Source organism: Schistocerca serialis, unplaced genomic scaffold (genome assembly GCF_023864345.2).
Source record: "Schistocerca serialis cubense isolate TAMUIC-IGC-003099 unplaced genomic scaffold, iqSchSeri2.2 HiC_scaffold_1406, whole genome shotgun sequence".
In the NCBI taxonomy this organism is placed as follows: Eukaryota; Metazoa; Arthropoda; class Insecta; order Orthoptera; family Acrididae; genus Schistocerca; species Schistocerca serialis.
Window position 1 is genome coordinate 2,845,663 of NW_026047632.1, and position 26,072 is coordinate 2,871,734.

The 26,072-nt window shown below is 44.6% G+C and overlaps 1 protein-coding gene across 1 annotated transcript; it reads right to left on the bottom strand.

Annotated features, from left to right (window-relative positions):
• Positions 1-1,846: 1,846 nt before the first annotated feature.
• On the bottom strand, positions 1,847-19,458 carry LOC126442768 (uncharacterized). Its single transcript, XM_050090798.1, has 3 exons — positions 19,211-19,458; positions 14,812-15,020; positions 1,847-4,379 (listed from the first exon to the last, which is right to left on the bottom strand). Exons 1-3 carry the CDS (start codon positions 19,456-19,458, stop codon positions 2,902-2,904), a joined length of 1,935 nt encoding a protein of 644 aa, XP_049946755.1. The 3' UTR covers positions 1,847-2,901.
• Between the last annotated feature and the right edge of the window lie 6,614 nt (positions 19,459-26,072).

Here is a 26,072-nt window from a genome sequence, read left to right on the forward strand (position 1 = left end):
GCTAAAGTGCCATAAGTTGTGTTAGATGTGCTTTAATTCCATCTGCACCCAACCAGTTGTAAACCTTGTTCTTCATGAGATGTATTTGGATGAGTGTAAACTTTTTGTAATTGGAGTACCGTGTTTGTGGCGGCTTTGCCTGTTTACTTCGTGTTTCTTGTCCGGGTTTTCGGCTAGTTAGCGTAGCGTTGCGTTTCTGGAGATCTGGTGGAGACAGAGTTCTCTACTTCAGTCTGGTGCCCTGAAAACTGTTGTTGCATATCGGAAACAGGACGATCCATAGTCCCCACGCCCTGCATGAGAACGCTCGCAGTCAGCGTTGAGTTCTGTGCCTTTAGCCTCGGCAGATGCGAGTTGGTCGTCCCTGTCTCAAAGTGTGGCGGTTGTGCAGACTGCTGATCCCAAGTCTGAATCGCTCTGACAATGCTGCATTTGGCGACAGTGGCGCGAGTTACGCATGATGCACTTTGCAGGGGACATCGTCTGAGTAACACGTATGCTGCCGAACAACTACGTGCATGTAACAACAGTTCAAGCAGTTTCGGCTGCGAGAATGCTTGTGTCTAGATATATCAGAGGAAAGCCCTTAATAGGTATATCGGTTGCAGAAGTTAATGCTTGATACCCCACGAGTCAAAGGGTTGTAACAGGTGATTCCCCGACCACCCACATCTGCTCGCTGGTCCGCCTTTTTGAAGATCAGAACGTGACAGCAGCGGCTGTAAGCAGCAGCAGGGAGTGGCCAGTGGTGGGGCTTGCAGTCCTCTGCTGCTCCTGATTGGCTGAAAGGCCCACGTGTAGAAGGATTTCATGGAGAGGCTCGGAGCTCGGGGAATCGAAAGCTGGCCGTCGGCGCCCGTGTGGCCAACGTGGCGGGTCGCGTGCTCTCTGGAGCGGAGTTCTGTGTCGCGACGCACAGTGTTCTCGAGTTTCCAAACGCGTTCTCGTTTGCGCGCATCCATTACCGTTTAAGAACTTTCCTGTCGTTATCTGCGAATGTTGCATAGTAATTAGTGTGGGCGTTTACGGCGAATTCTAGCTCAGGGAAAACTCGGTGATGTTAGCTAAGTGGCAGTGATGCTCCGACTCAAAGTGACTGACTTGGCTGGGGTAATCGGATAGCGATAATCTCAGTTTGTTATCCAAATCTGGGAGTAATGTTTTTTGAGTGACCGTCTTCCTGTTGAGTTTGAACTGTGTATTTCGTACAGCCAGTCGAAAGTAATTTCCTGGGCTTGGCTGTGAATGTTCCCAGTACTGCGGTCGTAACTCGGGATCTTGCCTGGGGGTAAGTAGGTAGCACGAGGGCCGTTAACTACTGCCTTTCGAGCGATGAGGTTCGATACTTTCCAGCGGGTCGAGGCCCGGCTGGCGACCACTGTGTCGGACCGACTTTACGCGTGTCCCGGTGGTGCAGGACGCTTGTCTGGGTGGGCCGCTAAGCGCCCCCAGTGCGCCCCGAGTCGGCTCTGGCCTTCACCACCTAAAGAGAAGGCCGCGGCGCGCTCTTGTGACGTCACGCAAAGCGGGCCAGGGTTGGCTTGGCGCTGCGCTGACAGAATCGAGGCGCACGGCCTGCAAATCTTCGTCAAACGGTTTTACAGAATGTGTTGAGCTGCCGGCGTCCCCTGCGGCCAGGCGGGCTGCACCCGGCACCTGCCTCCCTCGTGGTGCTGCGGCCTCTGGTTCCACTGCGTCCAGCACGGAAATCGCGGTTAACACTGCGGGTGCCTGCTAAGTGCGCGATGATGGCTGTACTTTCACAATTCACGAAAAACACTCCATGTAGTACTATTTATCACAGGATTTTCCTTTGGGCTGGGTACTAAATTCACACAGACACTCCTTTACTTTGCTCACTCAGGTTTTATTTGAACAAATGGGAGATCGTCTATTGGTTACGAATCACAACAATTTCGGCGTACTGTGTGCTTCTACTGAAGCTACTATGGCACATGTTTTCCAGGACTCACAGTACTGGCACAAGTTTATCCTTCCACAGCACTGTTTCTGTAAATACGCCTTTAAGTAATGTTCTTCCTTGCTCAAGAGTGGCACATGGAACACTAACTTAACTTCTGCTATAGTACCCTTACAAACATCTAGCTTAACAAATCACCATCTTGTCTCACAAACCCAGTAATGCTAATCTCATATAACTCTGCCATTCGACTCTTTGCGTTCACTTCAAGCCACATTTCACACAACAACAACTCATGTGTTACTTTATTACAATACTTGTTTGAGCCACTCTATGTAATCGAACCACTAATAAGCTGAACAAACCCATTTACACTTTCATGCACACACCACTTCAGTCATTGGCCCCTCTCTTTTCATTTTATAAGTACCTGAATGTCTCTTGTCATGGTACTTGAATTACAAATCATGTAAAAGTACATCTTTCACACACATATGGAAAATTTCTTTGTTTCAGACATAATATGATATATACTAATATCATACATTAATAAAATCGACAAACTGCAAAGGCAGATCCTCGACGGAAAACGGAGAAAAGACGTCATAGGAACATGTGTCCAGAAATGCACAATCGCCACGGTAGATGACACTGACGAACGGGAATTCCTCTGATAACGTGCTGCGTTTTCCTTGTATATAACAGGCCGTGTGATTGACGCAGCCTATTGTATACACAAAGCATTTCCTAACAATTTTAGTAAGTAGTCTCAGTGCATTAGAATAGGTAGACAGAGGCTACCACTCACAAATAAGCACACAGTTATAAATGAAGGAGACGTTAGGAAGGAGAAGTACTGGCTGTACGATATGAGATTTAATGACATTTAATATTGTCATACCAGGTAGAGTCCATTTTTATTGCTGGGCTTAATGCAGTGTAGTGTGGAGACAGTTACTTGCGAAAAATACTGAAGGAGGCTACAGCGAGGATTCTGAAAAGGGAGACTGTTCATTGTTTCTCCTGACCAGATTCCTCTCGGCTGCTGAACACAGCTCTACACCTGCAGGGATGTTGGTTGGGTTCCACCAAAGAAGTATCCTGTTCTTCAGTATGGGGAGCGTCGTTCCATTGCAAACAAAACAGACGAAGAGCACTGGTCCTTGCACCATCGTAGCTAGATGTATATAATACACAAACTGCGCTATTCCCTGAGCCTGGTGGAACCCAATTCTAATTAGAATACCTATTCCGCTTAAAATAACAGCCTTGACTGACATAAAAAGACATTGCTTCTTTGTGGCAAATTTCTTGTTATCAACAATTTTGAGTTGCCGCATGGAGCACCGATTACATAGGTACATGTATCCAAGCAGTCCGAGACAAACCAAGTTGAATGCCACAGACACTGAAATCCCTGCAAGGACTACTATACGACTGTGCATCAGGTGATATTTACTCGTCTTTTCCAAAGCAACAGCTGCCACACATACTATACTCCACGGTATAAACACACACAGCACCTCACGACGGAATAACTGGCTTACTTCAGCAGGTAGTAGCTGGTCAGGAAGCCTGAGATGGCGAACACAAGCATACATCTGGTAGCAGAATGAGTTCAGCCAGATACAGGTGAGAAGTGTGAGGGCGCTGTCTATCAGCACTGCTGTTGGTAAGTCAGGGACGCCTGCCATTCGATACACGACCTCAGAACACAGGATCTGGGTTATGCACGTGATCTGAAAGGACAAGAGTATCCTTCCAGGCAAGTTACGTAACTGGGGAAGGTACATGTATACTCCGGCAGTCGAAAAACGGAAAATGATATTTATCAGTATAAATGAGATTTCTAAAGGCTTCAAGCTGTCAATTTTGAAATCCTTGTATCTCAAGGTGGCGTTGGTTAAACTGTTTTTGTAGTTCAGTGTTTCTTCTGTTAGCTTTTGATCCAGTACACTGATCCTACTAGGGTAAAATCGAAATTCGAGACTAGCGAACGTACAATTATGGAAAGTCCTGATGGAGGAAAAGTCGCGACACTTTAGCAACAGAATAGCTCTGGAAACAGAGCAGATGGCGTCTGTAGCGTTCGACTGCAGACATGATTGATCGTCGGGACTATCGAAATAGCAGCGAGCATCGTGCACCGACTGTATCATACTAAACGGGACGTCCTGACAAATGCCGTACGAGTTGACCGCCATCCAGGCCAGCAGACAGAGGTTGACGTTCGCCCTCTGCGTGTAGGCCAGGTAGCTGGTGACGGGTATGTGGGGCGACCTCTGCACCACGTCGTCCCACAGCTGCTCGCGGCACTGCTCGCGCTGCTTCACGGCTTCCAGTGGCAGGTCTTCCAGCGGACACGTGGGGTGGTCCAGGGCGTTCACCAACAGCTGCACGCAGTCAGTGTCCACGGAGAGCGTATCGTGGCTTCTGTCCTCCAGCTGCCACTCCTCGTCTGCAAGAAAACGACAGCAAGTAGGTGGTGGCCGTACACTGCAGGCAGCTGAATCCAAAGTCTTCTCTGGAGGACGAGCCTGGGCGTTGTTTACCCACATTATCCAGGTTCAGTTACCCAGAAGTATGTAAGGCGGCATGTCACCACAAAGTAAGAGTATTAACAAAGACAGATATCATGTTACTATGCACGTCTATTTCATCTTCAGGGTGTCCAAGAAGTCCCTGTATCGCTCTTGACATAGTAAAAATGAGGAAGTAAATAGGTTTTATTGATAGTGCTGCAGTGAAGATGGCAATAAAACAATGTTATCAGAATTATATTTTTGTTTCAGCACTGCAGTCTTTGAGTTCCGAATCCATCTTGTAAAGTACAGTTTAGTGGCAGATTTGTGGGTGCATGAACATCCGCAGAGAGGAAAAACTATGTAACGCATGATGAGACCATTTGCCTCAGACCCCCTCGTAAAGAAGCCATGCCTGATTGAGATAAATGTCCTGTATTTTCAGTTTGTCTCAAAGACAGACCACATATTGGAAGCAATAAAAAGTGGCAGGAACGTGTGTCACCCACTCTTAATCAGATAAGCAGTCTCCAATGAAAATTATTTGCAAAAGAACAGTTGGACTTCAAGCATCTTGTTCAACAATGCACGACCATATTGAAAAAATATGAATACGAAAGGATTTAGGCCCATGTTTGTTACTGAATTATCTGACAGTAGTGTGGAGCAACGATTTGTAACCTACCATACTTTGTTGTGGCGACTTCTGCCATGTCTCGCTCAAGAGTGTTGTTTACGTATAAGTGTGCCATATATCACTATTTGCTGAGGAAAAATATTGTTTTCTTGTCTAAGGAAAGTACCCATTATCAGCAAGAGTTGGAAAGGAACCTACCTCACATTATGTGGGCTACTGTGTGAGCAGAATACCTGTTAGGACCACATTCTTTTGAAGCTTACATGAATGGGAACTTCGATTTCTCAGTACAACAGAAGTTTTCAGTATCTCAGCTCCATGACAAGGCAGTCACGGATCTAGTGTGGTTGTAGAAGGAAGGAGCTTGAGTCTCGTTTTGTTGTTCAGATGTGTGGGTTTCTTAATTGAACAACTTATTCTCGGATTGTATTTGGTTCTGCAGCATTTAAAGCCACATTAAAATGGTTACCACGAAATCCCAACATTACCACCTCAACAACCTTTTGAAATCGTCATTACAAACTTTCGATCTTACCACGCATACAACTGAATATGAAGAATAATAAAGCCTCATGTGGCTCAACGTTGAAAGATTAATGGAAAATTGACAGAAGTGTTGAGGAAGTCTTTCTAAGCAGAATTACTAGAACGATCCGCAATAAAGCAAGGGGGAAAGCGAGACACATAGATATCTGAGGAAGGTGTGATCGTCCACACACTGATCCGTTGGATACGTATTTTTTTTATATCTAACTACGTCCACATTGAATATACTCTTTTGACATAACTCCATAGGCGTGATGTACAAAGAAATAGGGTGGAGGCTGAATTCTCGTCTTTCTGATATTTCACTTTCCTCCGTGTAGTGACACCATCACACAGCGTAAAAAAAAGTAATGGAGCAGATTTGTCACCAGTTTGTTTCGTTAGCACGAGAATGTCGAGAAAAGGCACAAAAAATACAGTAGCTGTCGATTTTGGAAGTACCTTTATCAAAATGCACGATTTACAGTTAATATTGTGTAATGATAACAATGCAGCAATAAATGCAGTTGGCACATATATGCCTCTGCTGCTGAGTGGGTGAATTTGGGATTACAAAAAAAAAAAAATATGGTTCAAACGGCTCTGAGCACTATGGGACTTAACTTCTGAGGTCATCAGTACCCTAGAACTTAGAACTACATAAACCTAACTAACCTAAGGATATCACACACATCCATGCCCGAGGCACGTTTCGAACCTGCGACCATAGCAGTCGCGCGGTTCCGGACTGAAGCGCCTAGAACCGCTCGACCACCGCGGCCGGCTGTGGGATTACAACTCCAGAGATTTGGGACTCAGGCATTGTTCCAGAGATTCCTTCTGACACTTATGTCTTCTTTCACCTCTGACACTGATTTATGGAAATCGAAAATGATGGAACTGTAGAACTGTTCGGAGACCCAATAATTAACAGTGTCCCAAAATTATTAACTGGGTAAGTTAGGTCAAAAGTAGGAAGACGGCGAGTGACCACAACCTGCAGTAGGACAGCACTGTGATGACCAAACCAGGCCTCAGCTTGATGATGGCTTTACCTACTGCATTGTGAGAAGTCCTGATAGTCGTTTTCCTCGAGCACTATTTCTGTTCAGAGTACAAATCAAAGGAGAATGATACTGATATGCTATACATCATCCAATGTATATAGTTCATTGGCGTGTTGAGCGCAAATGTATACCTAGTAAGACGAATAAGTTCCGAAAGATTCTCATACACAGACAGATTCTGTGAAAGGCCGAATACACGACTTTGTCGTAAACACTCCATCTTCTTTGTTATTCATTCCACTCCCACCACATGTGTGGTGCGCAAGCTTCGGACACTTTGCTGCTCTTCAGCCTATCGAAGTTAGGCCAGTATAGCTTTCACGGGAGAATGAATAAGATGGAAGGTTTCAAAAAAATAAAAGCCATAGCGTCTCTACATAAACACACGTACATTGAAGTTGATGATGGTGCTATGGTGAAGATAAGTCTCGTGCTTCTGGCAAGTCACTGGCAGTCAGTTCCCAATAACTGCTACGAGGGTAATACAGTATGATGCAGGTGCCGGCCAGAAAGGGTGTATGTATTCAAGGTGTTGGAGTTGGTTGGGAAGTATGATTGACAAGTTGATGTGGGTAGAGGGAGATGTGAGGAAGGGATGACAGTGGTCAGGAGGCTGGAAGCGGGGTCATCTACATATTGAAGAGGCGTACACGCTAGGATTATAGCTGGCTGGAGTAGTAAGCGTCTACATACTATTCTGGAACAGGAAGAACCAGCCAGCTGAAGTTCCGCTCGAATAGGATACAGAAGGGGTGGGCAAGTGGAGGATGGGTATGACATGTTGGTATAGGCGCACCAGAAGCCTAGGTATCCAGAGGATGCGTTTATGGAACGTTTGCAATTTGTGACAAAGTTTGAGGAACCTCAGAAGAGAGGGCAATGAAATCAGCTGGTAGAGGTTGCGTCTGAGACGGGAAAGATGATACTGAGTGCAAGGTGTTCTAAGAATGTAAGGAATGGTAAATTTTTGAGACTGCTGAGATCCAAGCTATATTGGCGGAAGTAACACTGGGGCCACTAAGGCTTTTGGAAAGACGAAGGAAGAAACAAGATCAGGGGTTAACGTCCTGTTGGTGAAACTGCTATTAGAGCATAACCCAGAATAGGGAAGAACGGGGAAGCAGGACAGCTGCGTCCATCCATAGGAACCGTCGTGTCATTCACCTTACACTGTGTAGGGACATCACAGAGAAACTAAATTTGGTTGAAAATCAAGTTTGTAGCCACTAGCTTACTACAGCATCGCCTCGTTCAGTGGGTTTTTTCCAAGTACGGAGGATGGCTGGATGATGGAATCCCCACATTGTCGAGTTTGCTGTTTTCTTAACTTGAGTTTGTTGTAGGCTGGGGTTCCGTGATTATTCCAAGATATAAGAAAGTGAGAGTTCTTTTCCCATGTCAGCAGAGAGAAATGGTGCAAGAGATCCGCGGCCTTACTGTGAGCGCTTAGCTTACTGCACGTAATTGGGCACTGTCCTTGCATTGTGAGAGAACTGTGACTCGAAGTTGTCTGTTGAATGTACGTGACTGTAATGGATGCGTTAGGAACTTAACGTCCACATCCGACACACATGTTGTTGTCATGCTTTTAATAAATTTACAAGTACATAAATGAAACAGTCAATGAAAAGAACGCCTTGTTGTTTGGAAAGCGATAAACTTATTTTTAGCTCCTCGCGGCTGTGGCTGCGTGAGCACGTGTGGTATTAATTGGGGTCCAAATACACAGGATCTGCTGAAATCACAGTGCAAGTCTGCAGATGATGAGCACTGAACGTTTACTACAAATGTGCCAAATATGTGTCTGTTTTTGGCCCTCGACTCTCTGTACGTGCATGCTTGGCCTAGGCTTGACTGAGTGACGTTACGCCGACACTGCACTCTGAAGTCGCCTCTCTGCAGTCGTCATGGAACTGTTCATACCCTCGTGGACAGAACAGAACTCAGGCTGGACTCTGGCAGAACTCGTACCAGGCACTGACAGAGCTGGAAATACTTGTCGTGTGTGGCGCCTCGAAGCTACAGGAGGAGTGGCTTACTACTTCTTTCTCTTAGCCGGTGGCGATGCTACTTAGGTGTACAGCATCTCTGCGGTGGTCGATTGACGATTTGCTGCAGGCGATTATCGTCGACACCACATGTGTCACCTTCAACAGTGTCACAGGCGTCATGATACACTGAGGAGAGGTAATGTAATGTAGAACACTGACACCAGGTCTGGTGATGAGAAACTTTATGCTTCAATTCCCCCTCCCATTACTGGGGAAATACCAGCAATGCAAATTTCTTCCATCACCTGGATTCGAACCAGCTTACCTTTAAAGAGAGTACCACCACACAGTCATGTTTATGTGTGCCATGGTGGAAGTTAGGGAGAGAGAAATGATTGGTGGTATTTATTGTAATAATTCCTTGGGTTTTTAACAAAAGTGTTTTTGATGTAGCAGAGGCTACACCAGGAGGTTAAGTTATCGAGGCAGATGGAGATATGCTGTTGAGTAAGATTTACAGTAACAAAAGAAGAATGGTGTGCCAGACAAGGAGCTATACAGGAAACATAATTCATTGGGACACCTGGCACTTGCCAGTTTCCTCCCAGAGATCCAAATGTGCGACTAGTGCGGAATATTTCGCTAATGGAGGAGTCATCGTACCACTTTTCAATTATAGGCCACATGTCCTGTGGACAGACACCAGTGGTTCCCATTACCTTCTGCATTCTCATGCCTTTGAGCCCTGCTGACTCTTCAGGGTTTTAGGAGCAGGGGAAAAAAGTGCCTTGAAGCTCTATTCGCCCATCCATCATTACTGACGATTTTTATTCTAAATTTAAGCAGTAGCGAGGTTCAAACCTGGGTTCCATGGCTTTTTGATTAGTATACAAAGACACTACCCTTAAATCATAGGTGAGCTGTGGGATATAAACTTGCATAGAATATGATATCACACAAATTGACTATAGGTAGTAGGAAATAAGAGCTTGCTTTCTTTTTTTTTTTTGCTTTTTCTTTTTTTTTTTTAAGAAGGTCTAAAGTATTGGAGTCATGAGCAGCCTCTCATAAGAATATCCTGAAATTGTAAGACGTCGTGGTCTCCTTCATCGCTTACATATTCCGCCCTCACAATCATATTCTGCACACCAAGACGCTTCATTCGAGCCCAAATTCGATAAGATAAAGTCAGTATTGTATGAATTCATGTAAACAATATGCAAATAACTAATAAATCGCAAGTGCGCACTGTGGTTGAAATACTCGAGGCTGGCGTACACACATACATTCCAGACACGACGGTCACAGGAGCTTTTAGCTCGAGAGAGGTAACTGCACCCCAGGAGGCCGGTCCCAAGCTATCTACGTCGGCCAGTGACCACCTGCAGAGCAGACAGCGTTAGCCCGAGTGAAAGGACGACCCCGTGTTCGGCTTAAAAGCAAATTCCGCTACATTGTGTGGGAGCGGCCAGCCTACGCATTCTTTACACATAGCACGCAGTTTCACAGGGAGACAGCAAACGCCAAACACCGATACTACAGATTTCCGGATTGGTCGCCTTAAACAAAACGTCATTCTTCCGTTTTAGAAGAGCAGTGCTGATTGGCAGACGATATTTCTGACGCCTTGAGCTGAAGGAGTAATGGAAGATATCGAAAGATATACCCCTTCACGTCAGGCATGCAGAGGGACCATTCCGTTGTCGCTCTTGGAGCAAGAACACGTAATGAGAGCGTGCGCGCTCGTACATGTACTCAAAGAGCGAGGAACAAGTCTCTCCTCAGTACTTCACCGGGAGAGCACCTCTGTCGCACGCCAATAGACTAGGGGCGAATAGGAGTCCTTGACTTCATCAAGGCGTAGGGAGACTTTGATTGGCGAAGGTCAATCCAGATAGAACGAGAGTTATCTTATTTGTTGGCAGCGAGCGGCGCAGACAGCAGTCATCACAGCTACAGCTCTTGCGACCCCCACATTTCCTCCACAACAGTACCCTTCACTGCATATCACACGTGACAGCCTCGACTGTACCTAGCAACATTCTAACCGATAATTATTCAAGTTGAGTAGGTGCGGCTCTCAGCCATTCTGCCAAGTCAATAACAATCTTAAACTTTGTATAAAAATTTCATTAGCGAATCCTATCCTTAAGATGTAACTTCGCATTCTGAAAAGAACCCGCAAATAACGTGTTCAATTCATAACTAAAAGTGCTATTGTGATTTCTCAGAATTTTTGCAAAATAAATAATAATTTTCGTTACTTTTATGTTTTTCTTACACTAACTAGCACTACTCCAGTACCCAAGTATCCCACTAGTTACGTAAGAAATTTTGTGAATTTTTGTGTCATTTCCTTACAGTGGACGACTCCAGAAGGTATTTATTGCTGAAAGTTTTTCAGGAATTTCTCTTTAGAACGTTAGGGTAGTAGTAGTAGAAGGGTTTGGTGGGGGCACGACAGTAAGGTCTTCAGCGCCCTAGAACGTTAGGAGTGTCTGTCTGACTTCTGTAGTAGTGTGGGGGTGGAAATTGCATCTCGCAGGGGCCAAAGGGTAAAGGGTACATCTCAGATTAATCTGTTGCTCAGAATGACAGAATAGCACCAACCCATACGCTCACAAAATGTGTGGCTGTATAGTCTTATGTTGTAAATGCTATATTTAATTCATTTTGTGGCGTTATAGACAGGTATTTTAAACCGGGCCCAAGAGATATGGTGGTCGTATTTGTGTGACATTGTATGTACCGAATTGGCGAGCAGTCATTAGATACAGTGAGTATATCTTTAAGATATGAAGCACTGAGTCTGCCTTGTTGAGGTTGTTTGGTAACGTGTGGTTGTTATGGATGAGAGGAGAATGAATCCTTTTTCAATAGATTGTTCGGTTTATGGAAAATGTGGCAGTGTTTTTGTTCATGTGTATCACCAATCCCAGGGTTCCTGATCTGCTGAATGAGGTGCTGGTATCAGGATATCTCACAAGCACCCATTGGCAATACCATCTGATTGTATGTCGTAGCAATTACCTGTGCTTTGTAGAGTGTAGAAAGACCTGGGACTGTGTTACGTGACTGTAACAATTTTCATTAAAGCATAATTGTAGCATTGAGATAACATGTGAGTGATGAAGATCTCGTTGGAGCTGACGGAACAGACATGTGGATTGAATGCTATCCTGCTGCTTTGTCTTGATGTTTTATGTGGCGAAACAAGGTTAGGTATAGGTTTTAAGCTGATGTTTTGGTGTGGCTGAAGATAAAGTTGGATTGCTTTTTAGAATAGGTGACTTGGATGTTAAAATGGTAGGTGACTGTGGCTGTTATCGTCATCTGTTGGACGATATGTGGACGCTGAAAGAGAGTGAATGTTGTGGGAAAACAGTGGTTCTGAACTGGATGTCTTTCATGTTAGGGATGCGACACAAGAAACTGTTGAGATGATGACGGTGAGCTCGACTGACGGTGTAGAAAACTGTGGATCTGAACTCAGTATCTTTGATGGTGAGGATGCAATGCATGTAGTTGTTGGGATGCTGGAATGTAAGTTTAGTGTCGTGAATAATGCGTGTACCTTATACTTATGAGATAATTCGAGTTGAGGCTGTGTAGATGATGCAGTTGTGCAAGGATTGCACATTTGGGGCACAGTTAACATGGGTGGTTTTACGAACTTCCAGTATGATGCAGTAGTTTGGGGTCAGCAACTCCTGGTAATCAGTGAACGAAAAAATGTTGCAAGTTTTTTGTCATTCGATGAGTTATCTGTATGCGCTGTAAATATTCAATTGCACGTTACTGACATCTTCGGAAATGCCATTTTCGACAATGTAATGGTGATTTGAAAATGGGTCTCGGTCCGATACAAGTCATCGAACGAATAAAAAATAAAAATTTGCAATTTCGACTGGTTTTCTGTCCTACTGATGGATGGTCTTGTTTGTAACTGGCATAGGTCAGGGTGGTTCTGCGATACTGGGTCAGATAGTCGTCACACAGGAAGGTATTTGTGACATCTGTAGGCTTGGATTTGGGATTTAGGTGATTTTACACATGGCAGCGACAACAGATCAGGGCTCAGTTCTTGATACGTTGGTCTGTTGTGGGCAAGCATCTAGTTCTGCTGGACAGTGATGCGTAAAGAAGCCGGCGGAGAAGCGCCACGGTTTTAATAGTGGCGATGGCAACTCTTTCAGACAGGGGCTGGATGGTGCAAACCATTTCGAACATCGCCACGTGCTCAGAAGAGATTCGCACCAGTTTCTTCTTTCCCCTCGCCCCTCCCCCCCCCCCCCCCTATCTCAACCGAACTGCCACGACCTCTCCGATCTCTCTGGATTATCACGACAACTTTCCCCTGAAGATATCTTCAATGTCGGGCGTAAAATTAGCTTCCAGACAAACGGCTAGTGGTCCACAACTCTGTAAGATCTTGTCGCTGCTCATTCTTTAATATGTTGTCGCGACTCGTGAGGAATTGAAATATCAACTACAGCTCACACGTTTGTTCTCGGTGTCCATTACAGTTTCAGTCATACTTATAGACATGCTGCAGAATGCAGCTCAGTGTAGCAACAGATGGGGTAAGAATCTGCTTGTTTGGTAACTTGCTAACAATGCGTATTTCCTTTTATGTGCCAGTATTATTCTTATGGTTGTCTGCAGTAAATTATCGGCGACAGCCGAAATTTTGGAAAGGCCTTTCTTCTCACTATTACAGTTCCTGGTTCTAATATACGGATATTCTTATGATAACTTACTTCCTTATCTGTTGTAACCCTTTTCGACCACCTTAGTTTCTTAATTTGTCGGCTTACTACCAATGAAAACCCTGCAAGTTCGATTGCCTGAAGCGGTCAAGAGTCACAACGGCAGGCATAAATAATTTTTTCGCTGGGAGAGCACAAGCCCACTGTCCTCCTTTCCTCTCATCTAAATGGAGTTACTCCCTGCCGAACAAGAAGCTATCAGGCAGTTACAAAGAGAGACATTAACGATTACAACTCGTTTCATGTCTGGTGCACGATAGATAGATGGTCGAGTAAGAGATAAAGTCCAGCAACGAGAATAAAATAATAAATTAAAAAAATATAGTGATTCGGACAAATAGAGTTGTTCAGCAGACAGGTGCGATAGCTGTGTTTCCTCAGTCCTACTACAGTTCATAGTATTAATACTTCTAAGGATAATATTAAAAGTGTATCTGATACAATTAACTGTTCACTTACAAATCGAAATATTATTCGTCAAAGAAAATTAGTAAATACGAACAGTATCGTGCTAGGATCACACATGAGAAATTTAGATCACTACACCAGTTACAGTATTGACAGAAAATTAGCTTCTCTGTAGCCGTTATGTTGCAGAGACCATTCGCCATTTTTAAAACAAGCCCTTGACTAGCTCTGAAAAAATCCTACATGTACGGAATTTTAGAGTGTTTATAGAAGATAAGAAGGAACACTTTTTTTATATGAGGCACGTGTCGCACACGTATGAAGGTCTTATCTGCACTGGCGTTCAGAGACGGTGTTCAAAGTGCTGTGGGATGGGCCCTGTTTTAGAGGTGCTGCGGGCCTCCTACGGGAGGGAGAGGAGTTGCTCAGTGTACCAGACACTGGCGGACACCCCAGGTGAGGTGGTTGCCTCTTAGGCTGAGGCTGCAAACATTATTTGTGAGACACCCACTTGTTCCGAGTGTGTTGCACAATCGTTAGCACCCAGCTGGCACTTGAGTAACGTCTCCAAAACATCACACAGCCTCTGTACATCGCTGGCGTCGAAACCTTCACGGGCCACGAGCAGGTGGGGGTACACCTTTGACCTTTGTGTCACATAAACTTTCTTATTTTTAATCTTCTCTAAACACTCCAAAATTTTGTGTACGTAGTCTTTTTTTAGTCCCTGCATAATGAAGAAGTCAATAATACATCGAAATGTAGTTAGCTTGTCATAGATCCAGACGGAGAGTTGCCGAGGAATCGAAAAACTGACTTTGGAAAGAGCACCAGAGATCATACGTGGCGTGCAAAATCACGCAAGATCTGAAACTACATATTCAGAAGGATATTTGAATCTCATTCCTCGAACAACTGAACAGTTGTCAGCGCATAACCGTGAAGTGGCCGGGTCCCAGTATTAAACTTACCTACAATCTTGACGTCATCTTCGTAGAATGCATCGGTGTACTCAGCTGTAGTGTAGAAGTAGACACGATAGAAGGCGTACAGATCGTCAGCCAGACTGAACATTAGCGACGCCTCTGGCTGCCGCTCCTTGCACAGCGCACTGAAGTCGTCGTCAGAGGAGAGGCTCCACGGCTGATAGCGCAGCAGGCGTTCACTCAACAGCGGCCGCCTGTAGCACACAAGGTGCCAGGTTAAAAGTTAAAAACCTAGCATGTATAGTTTATGCAAGAACGTACAAATATCCATAAATGTGTGCGAAATTTTATGGGACTTAACTGCTAAGGTCATCAGTCCCTAAGCTTACACACTACTTCACCTACATTATCCTAAGGACACACACACACAAGCCCATGCCCGAGGGAGGGCTCGAACCTCCGCCGGGACCAGCCACACACCGCATGACTGCAGCACCCCAGACCGCTCGGCTAATACCGCGCGGCTAAAAGTATCCAGAACGGATTTCCACTCACCAGTGTATTAGAAACTTCCTGGCAGATGAGTACTGTGTGCCAGACTGGGACACAAACCTGGAACTTTTTCATTCTTTAAAGGATGCATAGTAACACAGCAAACAATCGCAAATCCATTGGTCTTTTTAGCATTTTAGCGCATCGAGATTTCATCTTTAGATTTCGGAGCACTTCAGTGAGACACCGATTATAACTATTTCTTGCAGGTCATCCACTCCGTTCTGTGCTGCTATATCGTTTTAAGTGGTTCCAGACACATCAAACAGCAGGACTGCAGCGCTTGCCGCAGAATACCTCTTTTCTTTATAGAAGAATTTCGTATGCATTGCAAGAGAGTGAACATGTGATATTTATGTTAAAGTAATGAATGACTTGTTCAGATTTGTTATAGATGATTTTAGACGCTGACATGTAGACATGTCTGTCATGAGCTGAAGCAAAATCTTCCACATTACCACTTGAAAATGGCTCAAAAGGCCGAAACTGCATTTGTAAAACAATTTTTAAAGTCAATGGCGAATATGACGTCCTTATAAAAATAGACATAGAGCTGGGCAGGCAGGAACCGAGAGCCGCCGTCGCAGCCTTACTTCCGCCAGTACCTCAGCCGCTGCCTTCCAGCCGTCACAGAAGCTCCCCTGCACGGCTGGCGGGACCAGCGCTCCCGGAAGGATGGGCACTGCAGTGACCAGAGGCCTCGGGAGTTGCTTCCTGGGCGAATCCTCACTCTGCAGTGGAAAGTGCAGTCACTTGAAACGTCGGGGATCCGACACACGGCTCTGACCTGCCAGGGAGTTTCCTATCTGCATTTGGTGATGTGACATCTGCGATAATTTTCCGTAAAGACTGTATGACACAGGAAGATGATTTCAATGGACAAACGTGAATGTACCGTCAAGCAGGTCCACTTATTCAGTCCCTTTCACCTAATCCAACTTCTAAGGACAGCGCGATACGATGACTAAAGCTATTTCAAATCCGTCTTTGCAAATACCGAACATCTGTTTTTATTTCACAATAGGTCTTTCGTTTTACTCATTATACCCTTATCAGTTGTGGCATTTTTATAATGTTTCTGCTTACATCCGGCAGTGTGCATCCCACCATCTCTCACTTGTATGCTTGACGTGCAGAAGTACATGTCTGCTGACGTAAAACTTGACAAAATGACACTTCACTATTGCATAAAAATGTTTGTTTACTTGGCTCTGAAGCTTTCTCTCGGTCTCGCTTCGTGAGTGGTTGGTGCGGGTCTCTAGTTTGGCAGTGAAAATTATCATACAGAAATTGTTGGCCGTAAAACTTTCTCCTAAGGTCAGTGTTCGTACATCGATTCGATACATATGTGTCAGGTACACGTTGTGATGAGAATGGAGCCCTCAGAATCGGGTATGTGACAATTTTTTCCTGATTAATCTACGACTACATTGCCTATAGCCCATCAACGATGGAAAGTTTCCATACTGCCAGATATAATGCAGAACAATCAGTACTCCCTGCACTCCTTGTAGTATGGTCCTTGGTTATCACTGTTACTTTACAACGACGTTGTCAATTAAAGCATGAAGCTGCATCATAACGAGTTCCGTGTGATGTCTGGGTCCCCAGTTTGACCGGAAAGCAGTCCCTCCCATAAGACATGTGGTGCCATGGTGCTAAGGCTCGCAAATCATTTCCACGCCACGTACACCAGCACGCTGTTCTGCTTGGAGGTACAGTACCACAACTACTCCACTGACAAGCTGGGACTCAGAATCCGCGCCGTGATAAAATTTATCGTTTGCATGCCACAGATCCAGGAAGTAGATGCATACTGACAATGATCTGAATAAACATTATGCGGAGATTTGGTTGGTTAAGAATTTCGGGAAAGGGCTCTTTTTAACATAATGGAGCCGTTCATTCCAAAAGGCAACGAAAGAACGGATTTAAATGCAGCAAGGAAGTGAACAAACAATATCCACTGAAACAAGCTCTAAAGAAAATCTCGAAACTTCTGGACAGTTGGGAATGTACTACACAGCTATAATGATACAACACTGACTGCCATATTCAGTTTAGGAGCAAGTGCGTTGTCACACAAAGTGGCAAATCAACAGAGGACGCAATAAATACTCGCCACATGGAGCTGGAGTGTCGACAAGCGGGGCAGACCGCTGCCACGGAAGTCAATCGTCGACAATTTGCGTGCAGAGGTAGGGGTCAGTGTGCGACCGATGGCTTTGGCCTGTAGTGCTGGAGCCATTACTGAAGGTACCATGCGAGTCCAGTAACGAAGTGATACGTGAACTGTAGAATAGACACGAAATGCCGCGCTGCCTAGACTACGAGGGCGGTACCGAAGTTCCTCCAGTGCCGCTATGAATAAACAAGAGAGAGCTCTTACGAGCAAAACATTCGAAGCCATAATCTGTGACGAGAGTGTTCCTTTTTCTCACTACCTCTGCTCCCTGCTGAGTTCTCGGTGTGTGTGGTCTGCCGTGTCCGGCACAGAAAGCACGCGCAGCGTCACGTGTCATTCAGCTCGCTCAAACGGGCGACATGTCTGGAACCGGCACCAGTGTGTTCAGGCAGAGTTGCACTACGTCTCATTTTGTTTATTTTATGTGCGGCAACAAATTACTAAGACAATTACGTGCAGCTTACGAAAAAGCATTTTCTGTAGATGTTACCGAATTTACAACATGCGGAAAACTTTTCAGTTATAGAACTTAGGCGAACATTATGCGAACGAAATCGTAAGATTACATGACTTTTTATCTACTCCAAGCCGGAAGTCTGTCAGAGTTCTCTAACACGAGATAATTGTGGTTAAATACGGCGCACAGTGTTCTGCTCGCGTGGCAAGCACGTAAGCGCTCCACCATGCGTTCGTTACGAGTAACAAGTCATTAGGTTTGCAATAAACCAGTTATTAATTTTTCTGGTAACCCTACTTATTTCTAACATCACACTATATAAGACATGATGGTGAACGTCTGGAAAAGTCAGCGACACGGTTGTTTGGTGCAGGCATACAGCTAAATGTTCTCGTACGTCAGTCTGAAAACTTGGGTCTACTAAATAGCAATAAAAATGTTTCAATTTTCACTTCTTTTGAGAGGTAGTCCGCAGATAATGTTCTTATTGTCAAAGCGATATAAACTTCTACAGCTCCTCAATTCAGCACTTCGTTCGGCTATATATTTCTTTTTCTGCCTCCCAAGCAATATGAATTCTGCCATCATGTAGGTAAAACTTAACAGAACTTACTCAGCCCGAAGACTGCTACAGATCTCGCTTCAATATTTTCCGGTTGTGAGAAGCTCCTCTAGTTTTGTTCACACGAAATCGGAGAACGTTCTTTGTTTTGAGCAACATCCCTCATCCTTTTACTCGCGATGAGCACATTCTCGGCTGGAGTATATTCTCTGACTCGCTTTACTCATGTGAACCTCAAAATGTCCTCCCAAAATTTCCGGTACGAAGTATATCCTCCGTTTTACTGACACGCCCCACTATACTTCGCCAGCACCTCAGCTCTCACCTGGACTCTCCCAGTGATTCTTCGCCAATCATCTCCCACCCTTCGTCGTCGTCTTCATTGCTTCGCCACTCACAGAGAGCCGTAGTCTGGCAGCTCCGTTTTACTGACACGCCCCACTATACTTCGCCAGCACCTCAGCTCTCACCGGGACTCTCCCAGTGGTTCTTCGCCGATCATCTCCCACCCTTCGTCGTCGTCTTCATTGCTTCGCCACTCACAGAGAGCCGTAGTCTGGCAGCTCCGTTTTATTGACACGCCCCACTATACTTCGCCAGCACCTCAGCTCTCACCTGGACTCTCCCAGTGGTGCTTCGCCGATCATCTCCAACCCTTCCTCGTCGTCTTCACTGCTTCACCACTCACAGAGAGCCGTAGTCTGGCAGCTCCTTCGCCACTGCCTCCGTCAAATGCTCCACCACCGTCGCCGCCACTCGCGCCACCGTCGACTCCCTGTCCAGCAGCGTCGCTGCCTCTGTCGCCAACACCGTCGCCAGCCCCAAACCGCGGCCCGCCCCATCGCCCGCACCACTGCCGGAGCCAGAAGTTCCAACCACATCCACCACCACTGTAGTTTCGTCACCGCCGTCATAAACTCCTGTCAGTGACCTCATCTACTCCCAACTGGGGCCACCTATTACACCACAACCCTCATGCATGCAGTCATAAGACCAAACAGATGAAATATAATAGATAAAACCTCACGATTCCAAATGATACCAAGCCAAAAATGATTTCACTAAATTTACGGACATGAAACCAATAATTCCTCTCAACTATCGTCTTTTGTATCTACATCTACATACGTAATCCGCAAGCCACCGTGCGGTGCGTGATGGAGGGTACCCTGTTCCACAACTAGTCGTTTCCTTTCCTGTTCCGCTCGCTGACAGAGCGAGGGACAGACGCCTGTCTATATGCCTCCTTAGGAGCCGTAATTCCTCGTATCTTGTCTTCGTGGTCCCTACCAGAAATGCATGCTGGCGTTGTTAGGATCGTTCTGCAGCCAGGTTCTCTACACTTTCTCTGTTGTTTTCTTCGAAATGAGTGTCTTCTTCCCTGCTGAGTTCCAGAAGCATACACGTAACACTTGCATGCTGATCGAAACTCCGGTAAGAAATCTACCTGCTCCCCCTGAATTGTTTCGATGCCTTCGTTCAATCCGACCTGGTGCAGATTCCAAACACTCGAGCAATGCTGAACAAGAAGTCGCTCTGGCGTCCTATACGGGGTCTCCCTCACACACGAACCACACTTTCACAAAACTCTCCCAATAAACTGAAGCCGACCGTTGGCCTTCCCTACCAGAATCCTCACATGTTTATTCCATTTCATCTCGCTTCGCAACATTGCGCCCAGATATTTAAACGAACGACTGTGGTAAGCAGGACACTTCGAATCCCGTATCCGGATATTACGGGTTCGTTTTTGCTACTCATCCGCTTTCTTCTACAGCAAGACCCACCTGCCATTCGTCACACCAACTACAAATTTTGTCGAGGTCATCTCGTGTCAACCTGCAGTCACTCAATTTCGACGCCTTACAGTACATCATGGCATCATCAGCCAGCAACTGCAGACTGCTGCCCACCTTCTCCGCCAAATCATTTATTATATGGAGGACAACTGAAGTCCTATCAACTTCCATGGGGAACTGCTGATGATACCTTTGTCTCTGATGAACACTCGCCGACGACGAAAACATACTATTACGTAAGAAATCTTTGAGCCACACATATCTCTGAACTTATTCCATATGCTCGTTCTTCCGTTAGCACCCCGCAATGGGACACCGTGTCAAATGCTTTCGAGAAATCTAGAAATACGGAATCTGCCTGTTGCCCTTCATCCATAGCTCTCAGTGCATCATGCGAGAAAAGGAAAAGGTGAGTTTCACAGAAGCGATGCTTACCAAAACCGCGTTGATTCGTGCACATAAGCTCCTTAGTCTGAAGAAAGTTGATTATGTTCGAACTGAGAATATGTTCAAGGATTCTGCAGGAAACAGGTGTTAGGGATATTGGTCTGTAATTTTGTGGGTCCGTTCTTTTACCTTTCTTATACACTAGAGTCACTTGCACTTTTTTCCATTCGCTTGGTTCTTAGCGCTGATCGCAAGATTCGCGGTAAATGCAAGCTAAGTAAGGGGCCAATGCCGTACACTACTCTTTGTAAAACCAAACTGGCATTCCATCTAGGCATTGCCACTTATTTATTTTCAGCTGTTTCAGCTGTTTCTCTACGCCAGCGGTACTCATTACTATGATTTCCATACGGGACTCTGTGCGATGGTCAAACGACGGCACGTTTGTACCATTCTCCTGCGTCAACGATTTCTTAAACGAGGAATTTTTAACTTCGGCCTTCCTTTTGGAATATTCTACCGCCAAAAGCAGACTGGTCAACGTGTGACTGAATAGAAGCGTTAGATCCGCTTAACGATTTTGCAGAGGACCAAAACTTTTTCCGCTTCTCCGGTGGTAGCTGTTGTATGCTTCGCGCACAGATCTTTTCACAGACGTACGAATCTCTACAAATCTTTCTGTCCTCATTTGCGCGTTCTCTTTTGAACCGAGAATGTAACAGCCTTTCTTTCCTCAGCATTTTCCGAATTTTGTTATTAAAGCACGATGAGTCTTTTCCGCCCTCGATCCGCTTAGTAGGCGCATACTTTCCGGATCACGATTTACAGTCTCTTTAAACTTTAGCCATAATTCCTCTATGGCCATAATTCTGGAATTAAATGATTGTATTTTATTGTCTAAGTGAGACGCTGACAACTGCATATCAACTCTCCTAGCCTTCTTGATTGATTTACTGACTTTCGTAACCATAGTCGCTATGATGACATCACGATCACTGATCCCCATCTCTATGCTGACGCCATCGATAAGGTCGTGCCTGTTTGTGCTGGCTGACGAACTAGCTGCTCAACACAGTTGTCGGAAAACGTGTTCAAAAGTCCTTCACAAGACTGTCTTTCTGCACGACCTGCAGTGAATCCATAGACGTCCCAGTCTATACTCGGTAGGTTAAGGTCACCGCCAGCTAGTGTCGCGTGATCTGGATATTTATGCAATGCTGACTATTTGCCTTCATTGAATGACTCCACATCTGTCCCAGCGGAGTCGGGTGGGTGGTAAAAACAGCCAACAACTAATATGGTTTCACCTAGTCCAGTTATGTGCGACCACGTAACCTCACTATTACACTCAAATTCAACCTCAGTAAAGAGAATATTTTTTGTCAACTGCAATGAACACTTCCCGTCCTACGGCGGCGAATATGTCTTTCCGATAAACATTCCAAGACTCGCTAAATGTCTCAGAGTTTTTTTACTTTGGGTCTTAGCCAGATCTCAATTCAAGAATAATTTGAGGCTGAGAACGTTCATGGAGGAGAGTAAATTTGGGAACTATGTTACAAATACTTCGACAGCTGACTGATAAAAGTTTCAGAGTCGAACTGACTTTACTCTGAAAGGTATCTGATTTCCCTAAATGTGTACCAACTGGCGAGTGTTCATGAGAGTACTTCAAACTACTGGCTAGTCTGAAACCCCCCATGTGCACTCCACAAGTACTCTGCTATCCGATTAGCTGCTTCCTTTGTGTAGTGCATCCCTGTCTGGAAATCTACCCATCTCCGATTTTCAGTTCACCTTCCCAACCACTGTTACCTTCATTCCCACTGCCTGACACAATATCGATAGTTTTATCCCGTCACACTATCTGCATGTGTCCGTACACAGTGAACCAGTAACAATCTCACAGTTCTGATGACAAATGTGGAGTAGCAAACCAAAAATCCCCACACAATAAACATTGTGGAGTAACAATACCGTTCCTCAAAAACAGCTCCAGTTGGCTACAAATCATGTTCAATCATCCTGCATAATACTTTATCCTGAGTGTGTATTTTACCACCCTGACCGTGGTCTGTGCTACTGCCTGTCTCTGTCATCATCCTATAGCACATAATTTCGTTCCTCACACTGACCACTGCCACTCCACAGCTGTTTACCCACATCAATTCTCATGATGAACTTAACTGTGGATGTCGGTTGATCACCTTCGTTTCAGAAGACCTAGTCCATTTCCCAGACACACTCATCCCAAAGTGACTCCCCTAGCGACCTCTTTAGATATAACTGCAGAAGTCTTTCATCCTATTGATAGTAATCACGACTGAGTCTAATTGTCCATCCTAATCCACGTCTTCCACCTCCATATCTACCCCACAATAAGCCACATAAAAGAATCCAACAACACCGCCACAAAACCTGGGGTGTCTGCTGGGAGCTTGCCCATTCCCACACAGGAAGCCACCTGGTCACCCTCCATAGTGCCAACATATCTCCTACAATACTCCATTCCACGGCCCCATATGTCAACCACTCGAGAGACTATTCCGCTTTCCTCCCGCTCACAACCTCCAGTATTTACGCTCTATGCTACGGACTGATTTAAACACACAAACCACAGGACAAAATATAAGAACGATGGCTATCCGCTTCCTGCCCTCATCGCTGCTTAGATTTTTCCTCCATCTATTGAGATGAACATGACTTGTGGCCTCTTTTCCTCACCGACTGGATGCCAGTATCTGGACTAGAGTCGCAACTACACGGTATTACCGTAATTACTCCCGAAGTGGTTTTTTCCCCCGAATAAGACGAGGACACGCTAACTTATCGTGTCAGGTTCCACATCATTGTTTCCACAAATTATGAAAACTTCAGAAGTGTCTGTAACCATCAATACTTTCTCTAGTAAATGCAGTAACATCGTTTATTGTGTCAGTTTTCTCCGCTGGTCTGTTATGTAATACGTGGCACATTTTAAGACACAATACGAATCAAAAAATCGAAGGCTAAACGGAGTCAAAAACCTTTGTAAATCACGAGTTTCTTTAACCATGTCCTTCACTACTGTCTATTAGTGCTAGTTCTTTACTCCGTTGTGAATTAAATGATCCCTGTGTTTTCTATAACTTTAATGAATACTTCCATGGATAAAAGTGAGATAAACTCCAATAAACCATAGTGGGTACGACAGACATTTGAGTGTACACTGGTTTATACCTGATTATCACGTGCCCTGGCCTGTCATTGTCTTCTTCCACCTCGTAGTGCTCCACCTGTTTGCTGGCTAATTGCAAGTCCTGTACCCATCCGGTTAATTTCGTGCGCAGCATGTCTTTCACACGTTCCATGTCCTTAATCCAACCGTGGAGTTGCTGATCACTTGCGTGGTTACCCTGAGACACACAGAAAATAGTTCAAATTACTTTCGTAACATCCACAAGCAGCAGCCTGTCTTAATATACAGTTACATGTAGCACTATTACATGACACTGAAATTACTGCCAGCGCATGAGAATAGTACATTCAGTTTTGTACAGGCATAAAAACATTAACGCACAGCAGATGCCTAGTGGGGTTTTATTAAATAAATACATTTCTCAAACTGTGACATCAGATAAGAGAGGTGCAGATATTTCTTGGTAGTTGACATTACAGACGTCTGAATTTATGAATGTATACTCCCCTGCGGATGTATCCAACTGAAATGTTCTGGAGTTGCCAGCAGCGTCGACTTCCTACGTGTAAAGCCACATGGCGTGACTGGAACTCTGACGAAAATCTATTCAAACTTTTTAACGATTTTCGGAACTAGAATGGCCAGACTGTTGACAAATCCGTCAAAATCCTACTCGTTACCAACGCTGTGAGAAACTTGAACACATGTTATGACCTTCTACAAACGCAATGATAGACATCAGCCGCTCCATATCTAAAACATTATCTGAGTTAATTGTGCACACACGAAATGTCAGTTTGACTCAAAATTTTGTAGCGTTTGTCTGTTGCCTGGTTGATCGCTTTTGCCGAAAATTTGCGTTTGTTGGTCATCTAACACGATGTCGTCTGTATCTGAACACGGTTCGAATATTGCAGATTTGGAGGAATGTATTGACTGTCCGAGTGTTAAGATCATTTTTTCTGGTACGAAGTTCACATTTATGTCACATACTAAGGTCTATGCTCCTTTGACGTTGTTCACATTGTAGGCTTCTAAGTCACTGCAATAAAGATAAGGCCATTTAAATGACATATTATCATACTTGAAAAATCACTCACAAAAATCCATAAGGTGCTCCCTGTTGATTTAGAATCATGACATTTTGAAAGAAACCAGATTTCACAGTGCAAATAAAGGAAAAAATCTTAAAATCCATAATTGGTAACTATATAACTCTAGAAAATACTTTTCGTATTATTTTTTTATCAGTCTATTTATCTGTCCATCTGTTGGGAATCTTTTTCTCTGGATCAGTTCTGGGTATCATGTTCAAATTATGCCACATACAAAGGTATATGGACCCTTGGAGGCGTAAAAACTGTAAGCTTAGAACTCACTCCAGTCAACAGATACGGACGGCCGTTTATGTCTCGTGTTTTGATAATCGAAAACTCACTCATCGAAACCTATAGGGTGCTCTCCATTGACTTGGAATCATGAGATTTGGCAACAACTAAGTTTTCCGGTACAAGTAAAGCAAAAAATCTGAAACTTGTTAACTTTTAATTATATCACATAAAAATGTCGTTTTCGATTTGGACATACTTTGTATTCATGACCTCTTGAAAGTATAACATACGAACATTACTGCATCCAAACATAAAATGTATGTTGTATTCATGATTTAGTACGTAAACGGAAATGTGTTATTAAATCTACTCTCCCTACATACATAAACTAAAGTCCTCTGCTTGCTTGTTCTTGTTTGTTTGGGCTGGGCTGAGGAAATACCGTAGAATTTCTGAATCGATCTTGGTATTTCTGGGACCAGTATCTTGCCAGTAAAGCTACAAAGTGTCGATAACAGGAAAAAATTATTGGGAATCTCGATTCCCAGAATGGGTAGTTTGTACAGAACCCTTAGTGCGTGAGTTCCGCTGGCACTTTCCCATTCTGTTTTCGTTTTTTCTATCTACTCTAGCATCACCCAGTATGTTGTTCTGGAAGGTGAGTGCTCACCACAGACATGGGTGCCGTCGGGAGAGTCTGAGAGAAGTGGGACAGAACTGCTCTTGTTCTCTGTACGTGGGGTGCCCAATCCTTTTGGGTCACACTGAAACAGGTGACAGTGGTTCCACAATAGATTATATTGAGATAGGGATCCAATACTCGAAAGAGCATATTTATTGTGTTAAGGACATACA